This window comes from Perca flavescens, chromosome 15 (assembly GCF_004354835.1).
Source record: "Perca flavescens isolate YP-PL-M2 chromosome 15, PFLA_1.0, whole genome shotgun sequence".
NCBI classification, from domain to species: Eukaryota; Metazoa; Chordata; class Actinopteri; order Perciformes; family Percidae; genus Perca; species Perca flavescens.
Genome location: NC_041345.1, coordinates 21,985,714 through 22,004,966, shown reverse-complemented (window position 1 = coordinate 22,004,966; position 19,253 = coordinate 21,985,714). Strand labels below are relative to the sequence as shown.

The following is a 19,253-nucleotide window of genomic DNA, read 5'->3' as shown; positions in this document are numbered from 1 at the left end:
ACTGAACAGAAAAGGAAGTCCACATAAAAAAAAGGTGAGAATTCTAACTTAGTTACCGAAATGTCATAGACCTCATTATTTTGTACGCTTCCTTTTAATTAAATTATTACTTATCTAGATAAGTGAAAATACATAAAAAAAGAAAAGAATGAATCCTATGCTCCACATTTGAACAACAAAATACTGCATATCTACGTACAGCTGCGATAAAGGAAGGTCAGTATTGTGAGAGGCTAGCTGCCAGAGTTTCAGGAATATTGGCTCCGAGTTGATCCCTTTTCTGAATGCGTTGACCGTTGGTTTTATTTCTTGATTATTTTTTTTTGTTGTCGTTTATTTTAACCGTTGAATGCTCTACGTACTCGTCGCCCGGTTGGTCACGTCGTCCAGAGCCGTCCCGACAGGTCCGGGGGTGGGGTGGGGGCGCGGCGGCTGCCGGAGTTTCCTATCTGCTGAGGTAGATACGACAGAAAGGTTGGCGCCCGGCCCGAGCCGAGGCAGCGCCTCTCCCCGCAAAACGGTCAGCTCTTAAGGGTTAATTGTTGTTAAGGCTTCCTGTGGTCTTGTTTTTTTTTTTTAAATCACTCTCCTGTTTCAGTGGCTCACAGGGGACACCTTCAAGTTCATCTTTGTCCCGTTGCTTTACTTTGTTCTCAACCCACATTCCAGTCTTTAAAGGGGTGGACATTATTTTTATTTTCTTGTGTTGTTCTAGAACAGATAAATCCAAACTGAAAAAACAAAAGAGAATCCTCTCCGTTTGGCACCTCAGGAGTCAGTGGTAGGAAGGAGGAGAAACAAAAGAAACAATGGGAGTAAGAGAGAGAGGGGGAGGAGAAGGTGGTGGTGGTGGTGGTGGTGGTGGTGGTGGTGGGGGGGGGGTTGTGTGGTGTGTGGTTGTACAGACTAGTTGAGGCCTGGGTCGTTAGCTGGCGACGAGTCCGAGTCCGCCGCGGTGACAGGGAGCGACGCCGCCTCCTCCTCTGATTTGATGCGCTTGGCGTCGGGCTGTTCGCTGGCCGCCTGGTCCCCGTTCTGCCGCTTGGTGGGGAGGGAGGCCGAGGCCGAGGCGTGGGCTGCCAGCAGGTGGAGGGGGCTCGCCACAGCTGGAGGGACACAGGGGGGGGGGGAAATAGACGGGTTAGCAGAGATCTTGTGCTTCACTTGAATCGTTCTGGCTAGCAACGAGTGAAGCAAAATGAGTAGTCCATTCATCAATTAGTTCTTCTGCAAAAATTTTGAATATCATTTCAAATACATTTGCATGCAATAATTACAAAACAACCTCCGTTTCCAGCTTCTCAAATGTGAAGATTTGCTGCTTTTCTTCGTCTTCTATGATTGTAAATTGAATTTCTTTGAATTGGAGTGTTGGTAGGACAAAACAAGGAATATGAAGACATCAACTTGGACTTTGGGAAATGGTGAGGATTACCATTTTCTGATAGAGAAAATCAGCACATGAATCCATTATAAAAGTATTTTTTAGCTGCGGCCCTAAATTTAATCATAGCAATTAAAAACGTAGTTATTGCAGTTTTGCAAACACAAGGAGTTATTCCGGTATAATGCATAACAACAAATGTTGATGACAATGAACATCATTAATATTTGAAATGTGACAATCGCCACATTTTTCCACTTTTGGTCCATTATTGTTTGACTTAAAACATTGTTTTCCCTCACTGGAGAACGACTGGGTTACAGGGCTGCTTTTCATTCGATTCCTGTGCTTCTCACCTGAGCTGGCGGGTCCATGGATGGCAGTGGTGATGCTGTGGGTGCCGTTCTGTGTGATGGCCTTTATAGGCAGCTGGTGCTGACCCATGGGCGCCTGCTGCACTATGGTAACAGTCTGCAGGGCGGTGCCAGACTGGGAGGTCTGGATGATGCGACTGGAGCCGCCTATAGAGGTGATGGTGGGAACCGTCTCCACTTTGACTGAGAGGACACAAACATTTCAACAATGGACTTCAGTGGGGGAAAAAAATAAATAAAAAAAAGGACTGTTATGCCTACTACACAACAATATGATGATAAATTGAGGGTAATGAAACCAGCCATGGCCTGATCAGTTCAAAATTGACGACAATAAACTAACTAAAACTGCAATAACCAATAATTCTGAACGCTACTGATGCCAGTACGACTGGGTATCGGCACCAATAAAATATCAGACCCTCGATACTGGATACAATACTTTGCCAGTAACAGACCAAGAACTGGTCAAGCATTTTATGCCAATTTACAATACTCATTTATGTGGTACACATTTTGGACGGTAATCAAAATGTTTTGATACCCTTGATGGTGGATAACAACTAGTGGTGCAGCGGACCAAAGTTGATCCATGGTCCATACGGATCAACACTTAAGATTCCAAATGCATGTGAACCGCAGATTCATTGCAAAGTTTAACCAAAATAACAGTGTAAGATACAGGCATCGCAACGGTCCACGCCAACGGGGCATGTTAAAATCAGTTGACAGAGACGGTCGTGGCTACTGGAGGATCGGAAGAACTCAAAAAGCCGTGACGCTGGCTACAGCTCCGTCGTATCAGCGGCAGTTGAGTTACCCGAGAATAGGGGGCTTTGAGCCGGGTACAGGGCACCGCGAGCTGCCGGTTGTGACATTATGTCACTATTAAGTTTAGGCTACAAAAAGTGAGCGATTACTTTTCCCTTTATTTGACAGTGACAGCGGATAGACAGGAAAGGTGGGAGAGAGATGGGGGACAACACGCAGCAAAGGGCCGCAGGTCGGATTCAAACCTGGGCTGCTGCAAAGGACTCAGCCTACATGGGGCGCACGCTCTTATTGGGTGAGCTAGAGGTCGCCCCAACAGTATAGTTTATAAACCAAAACGCCAAGTTTAGGAAAAAGATCAAGTTTGGATTAAAAACACTCCCAAGGAACATGCATTTCCTGGGTGAAAGACCTTCGAGCTAACTCCGCTCCCCGGCTTGCTGAGTTTTCAGTTCTTCAAGTAATAAATGGAAATAAATTTTAAAATAATACAAATCCCCCCCCGTGCTTATCCGAAAATGTATCCCGAGCAGAAACTGAGAGTTTTGTAATCCGTTGCACCCCTAACAACATTTTTCCCACCATGCTCCCTGCCTCACCTTTGAGCCCTGTGCGCTCTCCGTTCTCCTGTGGCTCGCTCTTGATGATGGCGGCTGGCTGGGCGATGACGGCGGCCGAGCTGAGGGACCCGGCCGGGATCTGCTGCAGGACGTGGACCGTCTGGACAGCAGGCTGGGAGGTGCTGGTGCTCACTGGGGATGCCATGGTGTAGGTCACTGGCTTCATGTTTTGAGGTAACTGACGCTGGACTGCTATGAGTACCGGCTGGTTGTTAACAGGCGAGCCTGGAACAGAGCACACAGGGATATTTATATATAAAAGAACATACGACGTTAGGAATCATACAGGTTTATTCATTATTATTTTCCTCTTGATAATAAAAACATGACAAATGTGAAATATACGGACATTTTCTCGGGCATTCAGGTTGTGCAGAGACAGAGGATTTGCAACAGTGTGTTGAAATAACAGCAGGATCTATCTGGACTTCCATTCATGGCAGGTAATGAAATGGTCGAGGCCTTTTTCAAAGTCAATACTATCAAATTAGGCTTCTCTGCTGTTCCGAAACTGGCCACGAATCCGACAGTTTAACAAGGCCTGTAATGGTTTTAACTGAACACAATAAAAGTGTTCCTACAAATAATGTGAGTGGCAATAAAATTTTAACAACAGGGAAATCTACTGATGAGACTTGTGACGTACATCTTCCATTTGTGACTTTTTAAATAGGGGTGCACCGATCCGATATTAACCCTTGTGTGGTGTTCGGGTCTGTGGGAGCCATTTTCAAGGTTTACTAAAAAGAAAAAATATGCTATTTATTATTTATTCTAACTCAAACTCACTGGCTTTGTCTTATTTTTTGTGAAGAACATACAAATTATTTTCAATGACTGCACATGGTACACATAAGGAAATTTCCTTATTTTCTAAAAAAAAAAAAAAAATGATCATATGATCATAAATGTGATCTCACAGTGGTAAATGGCAAATATGAACCAGAAATTATGTATATATATCAATGGTAATTGAGCTAAAGTAAACATCTATTAAGTATTTTTAAATAAATTGTTATGGCTGGTATTGATTTAAAAGCCTAATAATGTGGTGGGTCCACCAGACCCAGGAACATTGGCTGCGTAACAAAAATATGAACACCACACAAGGGTTAAGATCAGATATCGGTCCCGATATTGACAAAATAGCTGAATTGGGGATCCGAAAAATTAACAGATCCATGGGCTGATCCAGTTTTGTTAGTTTTTTTCCCTCTGTTGCATGTCTCGCATGCTGGAAGAGTTGAGTGTAGAAATAAATAAGAATTCAATACATTACATCTATGTTATTTTGTCTTAGTTAGGAAAGTAATGTTTAGTTAGGAAAGTCTGGTACCTTTCGTCTCTTCCACATGGTGGAAGGAAGGTATAAGGTGGAAGGTATACAGTGTATTATTAATTCGAACGGTATCAGATCGGTATCGGCAGATACACAAAGCCCAGGCATCGGTACTGAAAAAGTCGGATCGGTCCATCTGTACTTTTTAATTGATCCCATTAAAAAAAAAAAAAAAAAAAAAAAAAAAGGTGCATCTTATCTTAATACTTTTAAAAACTAACTTCCAAACCGAGCTGATAACCTCAAATGGGTGTGCCCCTTAAAGAAAAGCTGACTAGAATCAACTTGAAAAAAAGAAGAGCATGTTGTAGCAGAGACTTGGGACAGAAGCCAGGATCAAGAGCCACAGAGGCTGAAGCAGCTAGACCGAAATCTACAAACCCTGAACACAAAGCCCAGAGAGAGGGTGTCATACCTGGTGTGTTTTGTGCAAAGCGTGCTTCCTGGATGACTGCCAGTTTGGGCTGGACCACCGTGGTGGACGCCGGGGCAGGAGCCGAGGAGGTCTCCAGCTCCAGGGGAACCGGAGAGCCCTCTCGTGATAGGCTGTCGGGGGTCTGGACGCCACTGGAGTGAGCGGAGAGAACCCCAGAGTGATTGGGAGACGCCGGGGCACTCCTGAGGGCCGGACAGACAAGTCGGGTTAACTCACCAATGGCAATATTCAAGTTGATTAAATATTGAAAAGAATTGTGTCCGTGACTGAATGAACATCAATGATTTGAGGGCTGAGAGTCAAAAATAATGTGTTTTGCAGTCAAACATAATGAAGAAACAGGTCATCCACTGCAAGAAATTAGAGCAATATTTGTTATGGGGATCAGTTTGTGGTTCCTTTTTTGGTTTTTCAAGGAACTGGTTTTGAATAGAGTCCTGAATCTTGTACAATGTTGTCATATTAGGCTGTTTTTTTACATGTTTAAATGCCTCAACTAATGCTTAATGTAATGTATCTTGAGCATGTTTTTATCTTCAGGTTTCTTGCCCATTCTCATTTTATGATGATATTTCGGCCCTACAGATCCCCCAGTAGGGTCAAAACATTGCCGGCATAAATGCAACCAATGCACATGTGGCGCTCTTATATTTGAGAAATATAAATGACCGCAAGCGCTGCTAAAGACCAAAATTATACAACCATTAAGGGATACATTAACAGTCATGTCGGTAAATCATGCAACAAAACTCTATAGTTGACAGGCTGTTGAAATCTAGAGAGTGTGTGAGCTCATTCGTGCAAAAATAAACACAAGACAATCTGGGAGGCTGTGGTGAACCGTGTTAATTTGAACGACTCTGTATGAATCAAGGCAGCAGTGTGTGACAGTGGGATGGAAGCAGACCTGGAGGAGAGGGGTCCGTGTGGGGTCCGGAAGCAGGGCACGCCCCGGGGCCTTCGTTTCCTGAAGGCCTGCTCGATGAGCTTGCCCTCCGAGGACGGGTCTATCCTCCAGAACGAGCCTTTGCCTGGCTCCTCCTGCGACCGCGCCACTTTGATGAAGTAACGGTTCAACGACAGGTTGTGACGGATCGAGTTCTGCGACATGGGAGAGACGAGTGGTTAAGGGTGTTGTGAAATTTATTACTGATGTTTTAAATGGTTATTTTTGGGACCGTTTTGGTGCAGAGACTCTTCAGCACGTCTGCCATCTTTGTACCATCACGCTGACAGTCCAAGTGCGCTCTGACAGACGAACGTGAGGCCAGAACTCACCTGCCAGCCCTTGTCTGCGGTCCTGTAGTAGGGGTAGTTTTTTGTGATGTGATTGTAGATGCCATTTAGTGTGAGCTGCTTGTCCGGAGCCAGTGTTATGGCCTGGACTATCAGCTGTGCATAGGAGTACGGAGGTTTTGAGTCATCCTGTGGAGCAGAGGAGAAATGCAGATTTATGAATCGGGGCCCGGCTACACCCAGAAAACAAAAAGTCTTCACGTCATCTTTCAAGCTGTCAATTGACACTGAATCAAACCGCAAAAGAGTTTTCATGTCATATATTTTTTTTTTTTTTTTTTTTTTAAACACATGAATAACATAAGAGCATCTCTGGAGATTTAAAAAAACATGCATTAGGGGATATAAAAACAAAAAAATATCCATTGTGTTATGCTTTAGTCAGACAGGCGTACGCCCTTCAGGCGTTAAGGTTTTACTAAAAGAAATGACAAAATGTAGCATGTATTAGTGTGTGGGAGTTGGATTTTAATGATATTAACAAGTAGAAAAAGGCATTTTTCCAACTATCTTTCAATATACTTCCAACAGCAATATTTAACACAAATTATAAACCAATTTGAGTGGGATTTACTGGAAAGAACTCCGTGCCCTGTGGGTGTGTTTTAGAGGGCCGTGATACAGGGGAAGTAAAATAACTAACGAAATGCTGAACAGAATCATAAACTAAGGGCCAGTTTTGAAGGTAGGGCGCCTGGACTTTAGTCCTGCTCTCACCTTGGGACTGTCTCCTCCAGAGGCGTCTTTGTCGTTCTCAGGCTGGGAGTTGTCATTCATGAGCTGCAGCTCTGCAGAGCTGACCATGCGCCCGCCCATCCTGTAGCCTGAAGAGCCGGCGCCCCGCGGGCTGGAGGGGCACGAGTTAGCAGCACTGCATGAGAACACGACAACATGACCGTCAGCTGCCCGGAAACTTATTGTAAACATCTTTTACACTACAGCAACACATAAACAATAGGTTTGGATTAGGTGCTTACACCTAAAACATAACTAGCCTGGCATTTCCCAGAAAGGGGCGTGATGGGTTGCCTGGCTCACTTCTCCGCAGTCTGTGCTGCAGTGACACGCTTTTGGCCGACGTCTATGCAAATAGCCCTACCTCCCAGACTGTCTGGAATTACTGCAGTCACTTTAGGAGCCACTTTCAGGTCTAAAGCAACAACACATTCAAATCTTTAAATCAGGTCTATTTATCCATGTAATAGACTTGAATAACCGGGTGATAAAGAGAGACTTAACGTAAAGGAGGATTTCCATATTTAATGTCTATCTCGGTACTCGGGGGACTCGTTGTTGGTAAACCACACAAACAAACAAAGAAGCAGCCGCTCAGGATTTCCAGATGTGCTACACCTGCTGCTTCTTTCATTACACGGACTGTTTATTTGTAAACACATTTTATCATAGAACATTCAAACGGGACCTGTATGACAGAGGAAACTAGGGCTGCACCATATGAGGAAAATATGCGATAAGGGTGTTGAATATCGCGGTAACAACATTACTTGCGATAAATAAAGATATTAAAGTGTACTCAGTTCTGCCTTACAGCTGTTTTCAGTATTCTGCTAAAATACAAATTATTTTGTCTGTTTTATTTGTATACAAATACAAATAAATAAAAAATAAATTGAACATTGAATAGAATATAAAAAGGCACCACTAAAAATAAATGACCGTTATATTTTAAAGCAGGAGTCTTCAATGTTTTTTAGGCCAAGGACCCCTAAACTGAAAGAGACGAGCAGGGACCCCCTACTATTGTATAAAATTAAGTTGCATATTAAACTGGGACTACAATAACGTGTGGGCAGCCCAAGCCTTTATACATAACTTTTTTGCATGGAATACAAAGCTATTAAAATAATAATTGTCGGCATGATTTCATAAATCATCTTTTATTGTTAAGCATACATGTGGCACAGTGAATCCTTATTAACTGTATTTGTGGATGGCTGCCTTAGTGACTATCTTACCTATAGGCCAGTAAGCATGTCATCAGTGGGGATTTATATTTGCTAATAATATGTTGCATTCACATTAAGACATTTTTGAAAAAACTTTCAAAAATTAACAATAACTTGGAGGCCCCCCGCAGTAACTCTGAGGACCCCTAGTGGTCCCGGACCCCCTTATGAAGATCTCTGTTTTAAAGTGCAGTTTTCTACTGATATTTTCTTTCAACTAACAAAAAACTCGGAGTGTCTCTCGCAATAGTGGCAGCATTTTGTGCTGTGTTTATTAGGGGTGGAGGGGAAAATATTTAAAAATCGCATGTATCTTAATTTTTTTGGGATTACTTTTTCAAATCGATTCTTTTCCCTAGAATCAATATTTTTGTATTTATTTTTACCAACGACTCACCTAAATATTTTACGACTACATCATATCCGTTTCCGGCAGACCCAAAGCAGAAAATCCATGTTATGTACTTCTTTACAAATGAAATAAATGTCAGACTGACATGATGATGTGCATTCTTCTTAGAAAACTATTTGTTTTTTGAAATGTCTCTAGAAGTGTATTATTTAACGGTTGTTGTTGTTAAAAAAAAGAAAAGAATACTCAATACTATCGAATAGCAATACTTCTAGAATCGCAATAAATGAAAATCGCAATATAAATCTAATCGGCACCCCATGAATCCTGAAAGAATCAAATTGGGACAAAAGCACATCGTCCCAGCCCTGGCTTTTATTGCGCCAGTTGACATTGCAATGACGATAAAAAGAATGATATATTGTGCAGCCCTAGAAGAAAACCTGGTTGCTTTGGAGCCATCTGGCTGAGATCAGAGATGAGAGGATCTAAGATTCTGAGATGGAGGCGCCTCCCTCTCTGAGCTGTGCAGCCGCTGAACTAAGCCTAAGCTGATCACCCTTTAGAGGCCATGTGAAGGTCCGCTGACATGTCAAGGTTAGCTGGAGGCATTGTGGGAGTTTTCCTCCCGCTCTGCCCTGATGAGGGATCTCAGATTCAGAAAACTGTACGTTTAAAAGAACGGATGGAAATATCCTAAGTCCTTCATTTAGCATTTCCTTTTCCCACGAAAGTTAAAGTATACAGCACTACTTTTGATATTTAGTTTGGTTAATGGTAGGGCTGTCAAAAGTAAACGCTAATTAGGGCTGGGCGATAATGGAGAAAATCAAATATCACAATATTTTTGACCAAATACCTCAATATTGATATTGCGGAGATATTGTCGGTTGACAATTTGTGCTTTCACAAAATATTTACACAATGAGCTTTATAATAAATAATCCACATCAGTAATGTGGATATAATGATTATAATAGAACAGCTAGAACAGTCTGCTAAATTCAGAAAATGACATCACTTTACTGCAATGTAGCTTTTAAAACCAGGAAAAGACAACACTTGTGTCATATCACATTATGATATCCTAAATCTAAGATGATATCTAGCCTCATATATCAATGTTGATATAATATCGATATAATTTTTGACACATTAATGCAGGTACTGTTATTATTGATGAAGCCCAGTTCTCTGGTTTATCGTGGTTTACATAAAAGTTGCTACTTTTCTTCCGGAAATTACAATTTAGGTTGAAATACCTCCAACCTGATCCAATTGATGGATTCATCTTCAAAACTAGCCCAAAGGCAGAGGGGTAAATGAATGCTAAATCCCAATACATCTTAAATATAAACTTTGCAGTATGAGGAAAAAAAATCACTGTTGAGGATAGTTTTTAGATACTAATGTGTTGAGAGAAATAATCCCTGTAGTACACACAAGGAAATAAAGTCACCTCCGGCCTGCTTCAAGCCAGTGAATGCATATTACTTTGCAGCAGAAGTGAGTACCTAATGGTGCCAGTGGGCGATGGCAGGGGGCTCATTAGGTGAGCGATGTTGTCTGGAATGTTGATGGTCAGGGGGGAGATCTGGGGCTGTACTGGTTTCACTGGGGACTCGGGAGCTTCGCGCTTCACTTTCTTCCCACTGGACAGCGCTGTGAAAGTGATCTTGATGTTTGTGCTGGGGAACCTGAAAGTGCACCTGCAAAAGAAAACAGTTTTTTTTCAAACAAGTGAAAAGGTAACCATCAAAGAAATAAGCATTTTTTTGTTGTTGTTAAAAAGGCAAATCAAATTACTGGGCACTCGTTAACAACACAAACCCCAGTGGTGGTAGATTCTCTGGCCGACTTTAATAAGCCGAGAGAGACAACAAATAAGTTAAACTTAAATACTGACGCAACGGCCTGAAAATCTATGTTGGAAGGAGCAAAAACCAGAGGATTATCACGGATAGCTCTGCGATATTACACTGCAGAGGACTGCTGCGACTGTTCTGGGGGGAGTGGTGGCCTCACTGGGGGACAGGCCTAAATTAGGCCGAGTGGTAAATATAAAGACATGCACAGGTCTCAGCACCACGTTAACTATAAGAAAACATGCAGCCATTGGCAATGGGCACTTCTCTTCTGTGATCATTAGTGCTTAAAAAAATGTGTCAATGTACAGTATCTGTTCCAGAAAATGAACTGACAATAATTTTAATTATTACAGTGATTTATCAATTATAAAGTGGCAAATATGCACCACTTCCACCTCTTTAATGTAATGATTTTTTGTTTAATATCATTGTGAATTGAGTAACTTTAGGTAATCGTCCTTTTTGCCATTATCGGACAGTTGTAGGCAAAATTATACAAATATAATTGGGTGGCTATTAATTTATAATTTAAAGAATCTTGAAATCAAAGTTGTTATTTAAGACCCAAACCACTGTGAAACGTATTTTTACTCTTCTGATGTACCAAGTATCCTTGGAACATTTTCCACAGTGACTTTCAGCACACTGCAGAAAATAGGGTAAGGACTTGTTCCATTTTCCTTTACATGCAACATGCCTTGTTGCTGCATTGAAATATGGTCCAACGACGTTGCCTGCAACAAAATGTGGCATCTCTGCTGTCTCTAGGGCGTATCTACTGCATGTCCTGTTGCCCTCAGAAAACTAAATGATTATTGCTCTCATCATTGTTGCAAAATTGAGGAAACTCGCGAGCGTGCTGATAGTCACGACACCAAACAATCTGAGAAGTAATAACTCGTGGATAAAAGGTGCATTCAATAAAAGCCTAACAGAAACATAACCACAATGCATCTTGGAGCTGGGTCAATAGGTCAGTGTTAGGCCAATAAAGTTAATCACTGATATGTAGTATCGGCGTATACGTTGGCTGATAAATAACAAGACATATGACTGGAAAGATGTAAAAACTCAAAACATTGATATTGGTATGTGCCTCAAACATCCATTATCTCTTTGCCTATACAAGTCACTTATTAGCTTGTCAAAAGGAACCAAACCATGCCATTTCTACAGCACAATGTACAGGACTGGGTGACATGAGCTGTGTTTAAACTCATTTGAATGAATTGTGTGTCAGTTCTCATTCAGTCTTCTTCTGTTTTTTTTTTTTTTTTTTTTTTAAAAGGTGACAGCTCTCTCTCTTAGAATTACATGTTACTTACGGTAATTACTAGTTTTAAACGAGTGAGACATTTCTATTATTGCTTCTCCATTTGCTATGCAGTGGAATAACAACAAAAAAAACAGCAACCAACAAAATGGACTCAGGAATGCAGGGACACTGCCAACAGAAACTGAGCACGCTTTAGAGTGGATTCTTTGTAATTTAAACATTTCATATTTGATTAAAACAAACCCATCGTTGGTGTACTTTTATTTATGATGGATGAAGGGGAAACTGTCACGGGAAATCTTCAAACGTTCACAGACAACAGTGACTCTACTGAAGCACTGTTTGGCTCAGGCGGCGCAACACCGTGGAGACGGAGCAGACACACATTGGTTTTTGTCTAGTTAAAGAGTGCCAGGCACAGCACTTTTTTCGCCAGGTCCTCACAGAGTTGGCATCTGCTGAGAGAACTGTATCCCTGACACCTACATCTCAAATTAGCTTTGCCACTCACAGGAGGAGAATGAAACACTTCCTGGAGCCAGACTGGTGAGGGGAGACCATTTTCATTGTGCATGTTCCCTCTCAACACCCTTTCAGGAAGCCTAGACACTCCACTGTGGATCAGACAAAGTTATGGAAGATCCTTAAATAACATCAGAGCACTTCTCAATATGTAGCGGCTGTGGAGAGCTGACAGAGTGGGGACATTGATATCTAAATATATCAATAAATAACAAAATATCAAAAACAATCCTGTTCCTTCAACTTCTTGTCTGTATTTCACCGTGTTGTTATTGAGCTGTCAACCATTAGCGCCCTAACTTTGAACAGGGAATATTTAATAATGAGGACTGTGTACAGTATATTAGGGCGCTTTGACACCTGAGCCATTTGGTCCGTTTTGACCGGACATTGTTTGGCAGACGTGGTAGCCCACCCAGATCAACAGGTTGGTTGTTTATCCAATTAATCATTACAGTCTATAAATTAGTCTGAATTGATTGAATTTATGATATAAAACCTCTCTTTTGAGAAGCGTGGCCCAGCAATGTTCTGAGTATTGATAACTGAACATATTAGATGTTGATGCCAAGAAGACAGCCATGCTTTTTTTTTTTTTAAATAACTTGTAATTGCCAAAATATTTACATATCTAGGGAATAGTCCGACATACTGTGGTCAAAAGAGCTTCATTTAGGAAATATCTGATCAATGAGCGAATTAAAAAAAGCCTCCGATCTGACCAGGGATTCAATGCCAACTTTCAATACAAGGCAAATAGGTTCCTTATGTAGCCCTACCATCATGTAATTGCTTGATTAACAAACAGTTTCAGCACTACATGAATAAGTCATTTTTAAATTATAAGTGAGTGGGGCTCAACGGTATGGGAAACTGTGTCCACGTTGTTGAGGATCCCCCTCAAAGCATGCATTCATTGAAGTCTCTTTATCTACCCTATTTTTCTCCTGTATGAACAATGAGGCCTGAACTCCGAAAACTCACATGCACAGTTGCTATGCTGCTAGGCTGTAAGGACGGCAACAAACAAAGCTTGTTTTTCATCCCCACCCACACTGCAAAAAAGAATGTAAACAAAAGAAGACAGCAAGACAGGAAAGAGCACCAACTTGGAGAGGATTTGCGGGTGTGGGAGAGGACAGGGAGGGGAGGGAGAAAAGGGGGTGGCTGTGCCATTCTGTTCAGTCTGTTTACATCACCAAAGAGGAATCCCTGGAAGACAACAGACCTGTCCCCCGGGCCACAGCTCTGTGAGTTCTCTAATGCTGTCAATCTGCTTCTTTAGCAGTCTTATCGTGGACAGTGAGGGTTGTCTAAGTGTCTTCTCATGTTTGAGGATTACAGTAAACCATATGGGCCCGGGCTAGGTGTCTTACTTATTAAACCATGTTGTGAAGACTGCTGCTGATTAAAAGATCTTTAATGGCAGTCGGCCTGATCAATACGAGAACTTGAAACCACTGCTGCTCCTTCCTTGTGCTGCCTACTAATTAAATGTATTGGTATATGCATGATGTGGCTAACAGTCATGCTGAAATTGATTTAATTATCAACCTCTAAACAAAAACATGTTCAGATGCAGACAATAATTTTGTGCAAAATGACAATTTAGTGGTGCAGAAATTGCACCAAGTCACAACAAGCTTTTTCTTTGTGCAGTACAAAAAAAATAAAAAGGGTTTTCACATTGAGATATTGCACAATAGCTGAGAGCAGTGTGGGAAGAATTGCCAGTGTTGGCAGAGGCTGGTAGGTTTGTTTACATTACAAGTCACTTTAGTGAATAAACTTCAACCACTTTTTGGCATGCTAAAATCCCAAAAGAAATCCCTCTGGACAAAATGTAAACAAGGAGGTTTTATTTTTTTGTCCAGAGATGATCTTCCCATTCTGGTTTTGTAGTTTCAATTCTACAATCAATTCTTTTCTTTGTTTATTTCTTTTGTATGCACCAACGACCAAGGCAAATTCCTTGAAAGTGTTACTTACCTGGCAATAAATTCTATTCTGATTTAAATGTTTTAGAAAATAGTGAACTGTATGTTTCATTTTCACTGGCCACACTGACATCTTCTAATTTCCTGTTTTATACAACCTAAAGACCAAAACCCTAAAAATACTCCATGTACAATGATGTAAATGAGAAAAGTATCACGTTTGACTTTTTTGTTTGATGAATGACTGAAATGAATTAGCAAAATAAACTTCCTGTCCATAAGCTAAACAATTAACAGAATACTTGTTTTCACTCTACTTCAAATTTCTTTTTCAACCAACAGAGACATTTGGTTTACAATGGTATAAAACAGCCAATCTTAACATTTGAGAAGTTGGGACAAGATAAGGTTTGCCTTTTAAATTTAAATGATAAATTGATTATCAAAATGGTAGATTGGTTTTCTGTTCATCGGTCCAGGCTACAACCTGCACAACAAAACTTTTTCTTAAAAGCTCGAACAACCTCCATTACAGAAACGTCTCGTTTCATTTTAAAATGAACATAGGAGGGTCACATTCTTGTTTATTGGTTAATATTAGCAAATTATTAGTGAAATACATCGGCTAGTATGCCTTCGGCTGATTTGAACTGAGAGTAGGTCCTGCAGGCTCTGCTGTTGTGAGCCGGTAGGGCGGGGACGGGCTGGTTTGTTTACGTTTAGGGGTCGAGAAGAGCTCCATTCACAACTATAGAGAAGTTGCAGCTACCTGCTAGCTAACATTTTTTCATGTCAACAAGGACAATGTTTACAGTATCACCAGATTTATATTTCTGACATAAGAGTGTCCACGTGAAAGAAAAACTGCCTTGTCAATATCAACAATAATAGCGTCACCATAGCTATGAGCTAACTTTGTTATTTTGGCTAAGTAGCTCCAATACAGACACGTTGGACTGCAGCTAACGCTAAGATAACCAACGGAGGGAATGTGGAGTGAAGGCAGGCGGATAATTAACACTGTTGCTAACAAGAATGTCAACAAAGAAAATGGCATAGGGAACAGGATGCGGAGTTCTTGCTAACATGCTAAAACACGTGGTCCTCTCAACCCTGCTAGCCAACCACTATAAACCCAATGTTGTTGACTGTTAGCGCTTTAGCGCTAGCATCCACATGTTCACCGAGAGGGGAAACTTACATTCGTGGTAGCTGCAGAGGAGGGGCGCCCCGTCTGAGGAACACTCCATCTACAAACACCCCGTTTTTACCGAGACACCTCAGGTAGAAATCCCCGCTACCGGTGCCGTCGTCGCTGGCGGTGAATATCTCCAGATGCCTCCGGGAGATGAAGCTGGAGTGGCCCATACTCACGTCCACGGAGCCCTGAGACGAGTTCCGGCCGATGGTCACCGAGCGCTTTTTCATCATGTATTCGAATTCACGGCCCTCAAGCCGGGCAACCGGCCCAGACGATCCGCTCACCACAGCCATGTTCGGGTAAAGTCTTTAAACGACAAATAACGTTACTGGGAAAAATAAAACACCGGTGTATGGACGCCTGACTGTGGCCTTACAGAGGCGTGTAAACGGATCAAATCTACAAGAGGGGCATCGAATTCAAAACAGGAATTTAGAGGGGAACATGCGAGGCCAGGGACAGCGGCTCCGACCCACCGCCGAGAGAAAGGGTAGCGGATAGATCCAACCAAACAGAGCAAGAGGCGGATATGACTTTACAGACAGCGCGCTCCACCAATGAGAAACCAGGAAGCCGATGCAGCTCCGCGACTGCGACCAATCACGCGTAAGAATTAATCCGAGGACACTTTCAAGGTCGGTTGGTGGGTAGCAATAAGCGCCTATACTGCTTAGTGAGAAGGAAAACGCGGAGTGGTCATTATTCACCGCACAGGAAAGGAGTGGAGCAACCGGTTTGAACACGTGCAATCAGTCACAATAATCACTACAGCGAAAGATTATCGATAATCCATGATCATGCATCGATATCACCGACATATCGTGTATCCAAACCAATAAACTACCACATGTATGAGATCATTTTGCAGGATCCATCTCCCTTCAGGCTCCACGTCGAAGAAGCGCAAAGCCACAGTGCATGATGGTCTTCCTCCTCCACTACAGAATCCATGGCTGGTTTGGCACGTTGCCCCTTTTGCAGCATCTTGTTACTTTGTAAATATGAGGTTAGCTATCTTTTAAATGATCATCGTACAGTCTGTAACCAGTACAAACAACAACGTGTTGCCTTGACAGGCAGGCAAACAGACTTAATATTTCCCTGCTGGGGCTGCAGGTTTGTAATCCTGTGCTGTCCTGTCTGCAGGCGTTGTTATCATCAGGGTGAGTGACCCTGCCATCTGTAGGCCACTTGTTTGTAAACACTGTGGAAGTGGTGGGTGTGCGCGTGCATACACGCGCTTGCGAACAGGCCTCTGATAACACCCCTAACAAAGGTGTAAAGTAATGATCAGGCGTTAACAGATTGTTTTCATTGAATGCAGCATCGATGTAAACAAGGTTAGTTAACATAAGAATAATGATCAAACGTTTTGTATCGCATTGAGCGAAAATACAGAATTCCTTTTTACAACTGCAAATATATGAAACGTGGTGCGTCAATGATCCTTGCTGATCATTTCACGGGAAACAGATAAATCAACTTGATGAAGTTTGATATAAGATTAAATATGTAAAATCATCATTGGTCAAAAATGTGTATAATACGTAGTTAGCAAATCATATACATTATTGTAATTTTCAATAAACGATACCGAAATTTTATCTTTCCCTGTTCTGTATTTTATTCCTGTAGCCTTTTTTTCTTATTGCATCTTATTCTTATTAACATTACTACATCTTATTTTATTTTTTAAACAAAGCATCTCACCTGTTAAAGTGGTGGAAAAAGTACTCAGATATTTTACTTAAGCAAAAAATAGTAATACCGCTCAGTAAAAATACTCTGTTAGTAAAAGTCCTGAATTACAGATTTCACTAAAAAGGGCTGTAGGCTACTCGATATTCAGAACATTAATATAGCAGCAAACAAATATTTGCTATGTAAAGATATAGTGGAGTAATCACTCTTCATCTGTGTTGTAATCTGAGCTTCTCGGTCCGGCCACGTGTGTTTTAGTGCATGTGGCTGTTATAAAACGTAAGTATTTCTCATGGGGAACAGTTTGTGTGAGCCATGTGGAGGCAATCCCAGCTCACGTTTTTTTTTTTTCAGTATTTCGAGGACAGGTGCTTTAAGTAAAAAAAAAACGAAAGTATCCTATTAACAGCAACATTTACTAAAAGGATTGAAGTAAAAGTAATTGTTAGGCAGAGAGTTATATTATTATATTACATATATCATATTATTGGAACAAAAGTAGCATTTGGTGGAGGTGGAGTACATTTTAACTACTTTATATACTGGATAGTTTAATCTATAGCACACTATTATATATTTTTTAAACTAATCATATGTTTGGTTTTTAAAATCTACATTTTGTAAACTGACTACTCCAGCTGTCAGATAAATGTAGTGGAGTAAAAAATACACTATTTCCCTCTGAAATGTGGAGTAGAAGTATTAGTAAAATAAAATTGAAATACTTAAGCTAAAAAAAAAAAATACTTAACTGCAGTGCTGTCAATGTTGTTAAAAGGGTGATTCCTTTAAAACACACATTTGATGACTGTGCTACTGAATGGACAGGAACATGAGCCTTGATATCGGCAGATCAGACAGTTCTGCTTGTAATTTAAACCGACTGGTAACAACTCATTTATTGCAAGCAAAGTATAAGAAAAGCAAATGCTGTCCAAAATCGGTCATTCTGGCATATTCTAATAGGGGATAGTTGAATGGCCCATAAGAATCAGTCACATCAGGCTCTAACTTCAACTCTACCAACCACTGGAGGGAGACATGCACCATCATAATTCTCCAAACATGACATCATGGACACACCATGCAGCCATTTTAAGCTTTTAGGTTGAAGTGTTCACAAACAATGAACACAGTATCATCACTTCATCACCCGCCTCACGACAGATTTATCTGCCCACAGCCAAAGATATGATATGATAAGAAGTACCAGCATTTATCTGGTTATTAATAACAGCATTTGTAGAGTGCAGATTATATCAATATGAACTGCCTAATGGGACCCATCTTTATCTGGGAATGCATTCACACATACATTAGATTGATTGCTTTGAGAAGTACCGGTATTTGATGATACTACAAATCATGTCAAGATTATTTAATGAAGCCACGTCTGACATGTTAAAACTTTAAAATCTCTCTCTCTCTATCCATGTTTCTTATTGTATTTTCTGTGTACTTGTGGTAGACACTCACTTGTGACAGCCAGTCCCATTTAGAGTAGTGAGCGTCGTGGCACAGCTAATGGGAATAAATTATGAGCCAAAGCTCTCTCAAACCACATAATTGGGATACACAACCTAATATCTGCTTAGCATTACCTACAAAAAGAGGATATGCTTCATCATGCTGCCGTGTTATTCGATTTAGGCAGCAACCAACCAGGATGTAGGCTATATTCGAGCCTCGTGTTCTCATTGCTCTCAAAGTACACCCTCTCACAGTCTGCGTCTCTCACTGGAAATGCATTGTGCAATGACGAGTACAGTTGTGATTAAGATTATACTGACATATACCATGAAAGACAACTTGGGGATTTTAGCACTACAGAGAAGGTGGTGTCCCGCGGGGGAGGAGGGGCTTAGCAGCAGGGTTTTCATCTCATTGCAGAGATAGAGATAGAGATAGAGATAGAGAGATAGATAGAGAGAGAGAGATAGAGAGAGAGAGAAAGAGCAACATTACGCCTCTCCTCTATTTCCTCTCTCAGGGGCAGAAACCAAATGGATACATTAATAACACTCCCCATGTCTGAGGGAGCTAATGGTGCCTTGAGTGCTGATTAAGCCTGGGAAGAATTGGGCGTGGAGGAGGAGTATTAGTTTCATTCTCCTCGCTGGCTGTTGTGGTGAACAAACTGAAGAACAGATCGCACAGCACTTGCTTTTTTGAGGAAAAAAACTGCTAATTAGCAAAAATCTTTAGCACA

The 19,253-nt window shown here is 41.3% G+C and overlaps 1 protein-coding gene across 1 annotated transcript; it reads right to left on the bottom strand.

Moving 5' to 3' along the window:
* Positions 1-864: 864 nt before the first annotated feature.
* foxk2b (forkhead box K2b) lies at positions 865-15,915 on the bottom strand. The gene is made up of 9 exons (XM_028600521.1): positions 15,344-15,915; positions 10,054-10,248; positions 6,938-7,091; positions 6,203-6,349; positions 5,832-6,025; positions 4,904-5,106; positions 3,129-3,374; positions 1,741-1,941; positions 865-1,106 (listed from the first exon to the last, which is right to left on the bottom strand). The coding sequence occupies exons 1-9, from the start codon at positions 15,634-15,636 to the stop codon at positions 907-909; spliced, it is 1,833 nt and encodes a 610-aa protein (XP_028456322.1). The 5' UTR covers positions 15,637-15,915; the 3' UTR covers positions 865-906.
* Positions 15,916-19,253: the final 3,338 nt, after the last annotated feature.

Coding starts and splice junctions, on each gene's coding strand:
- foxk2b (XM_028600521.1), bottom strand. CDS start 15,636: ATGGCTGTGGTGAGCGGATCGTCTGGGCCGGTTGCCCGGCTTGAGGGC. Junction 6,026..6,202: donor CCGCAGACAAGGGCTGGCAG/GTGAGTTCTGGC, acceptor CCCATGTCGCAG/AACTCGATCCGTCACAACCT. Junction 3,375..4,903: donor CTTTGCACAAAACACACCAG/GTATGACACCCT, acceptor GCTCTGTTCCAG/GCTCGCCTGTTAACAACCAG.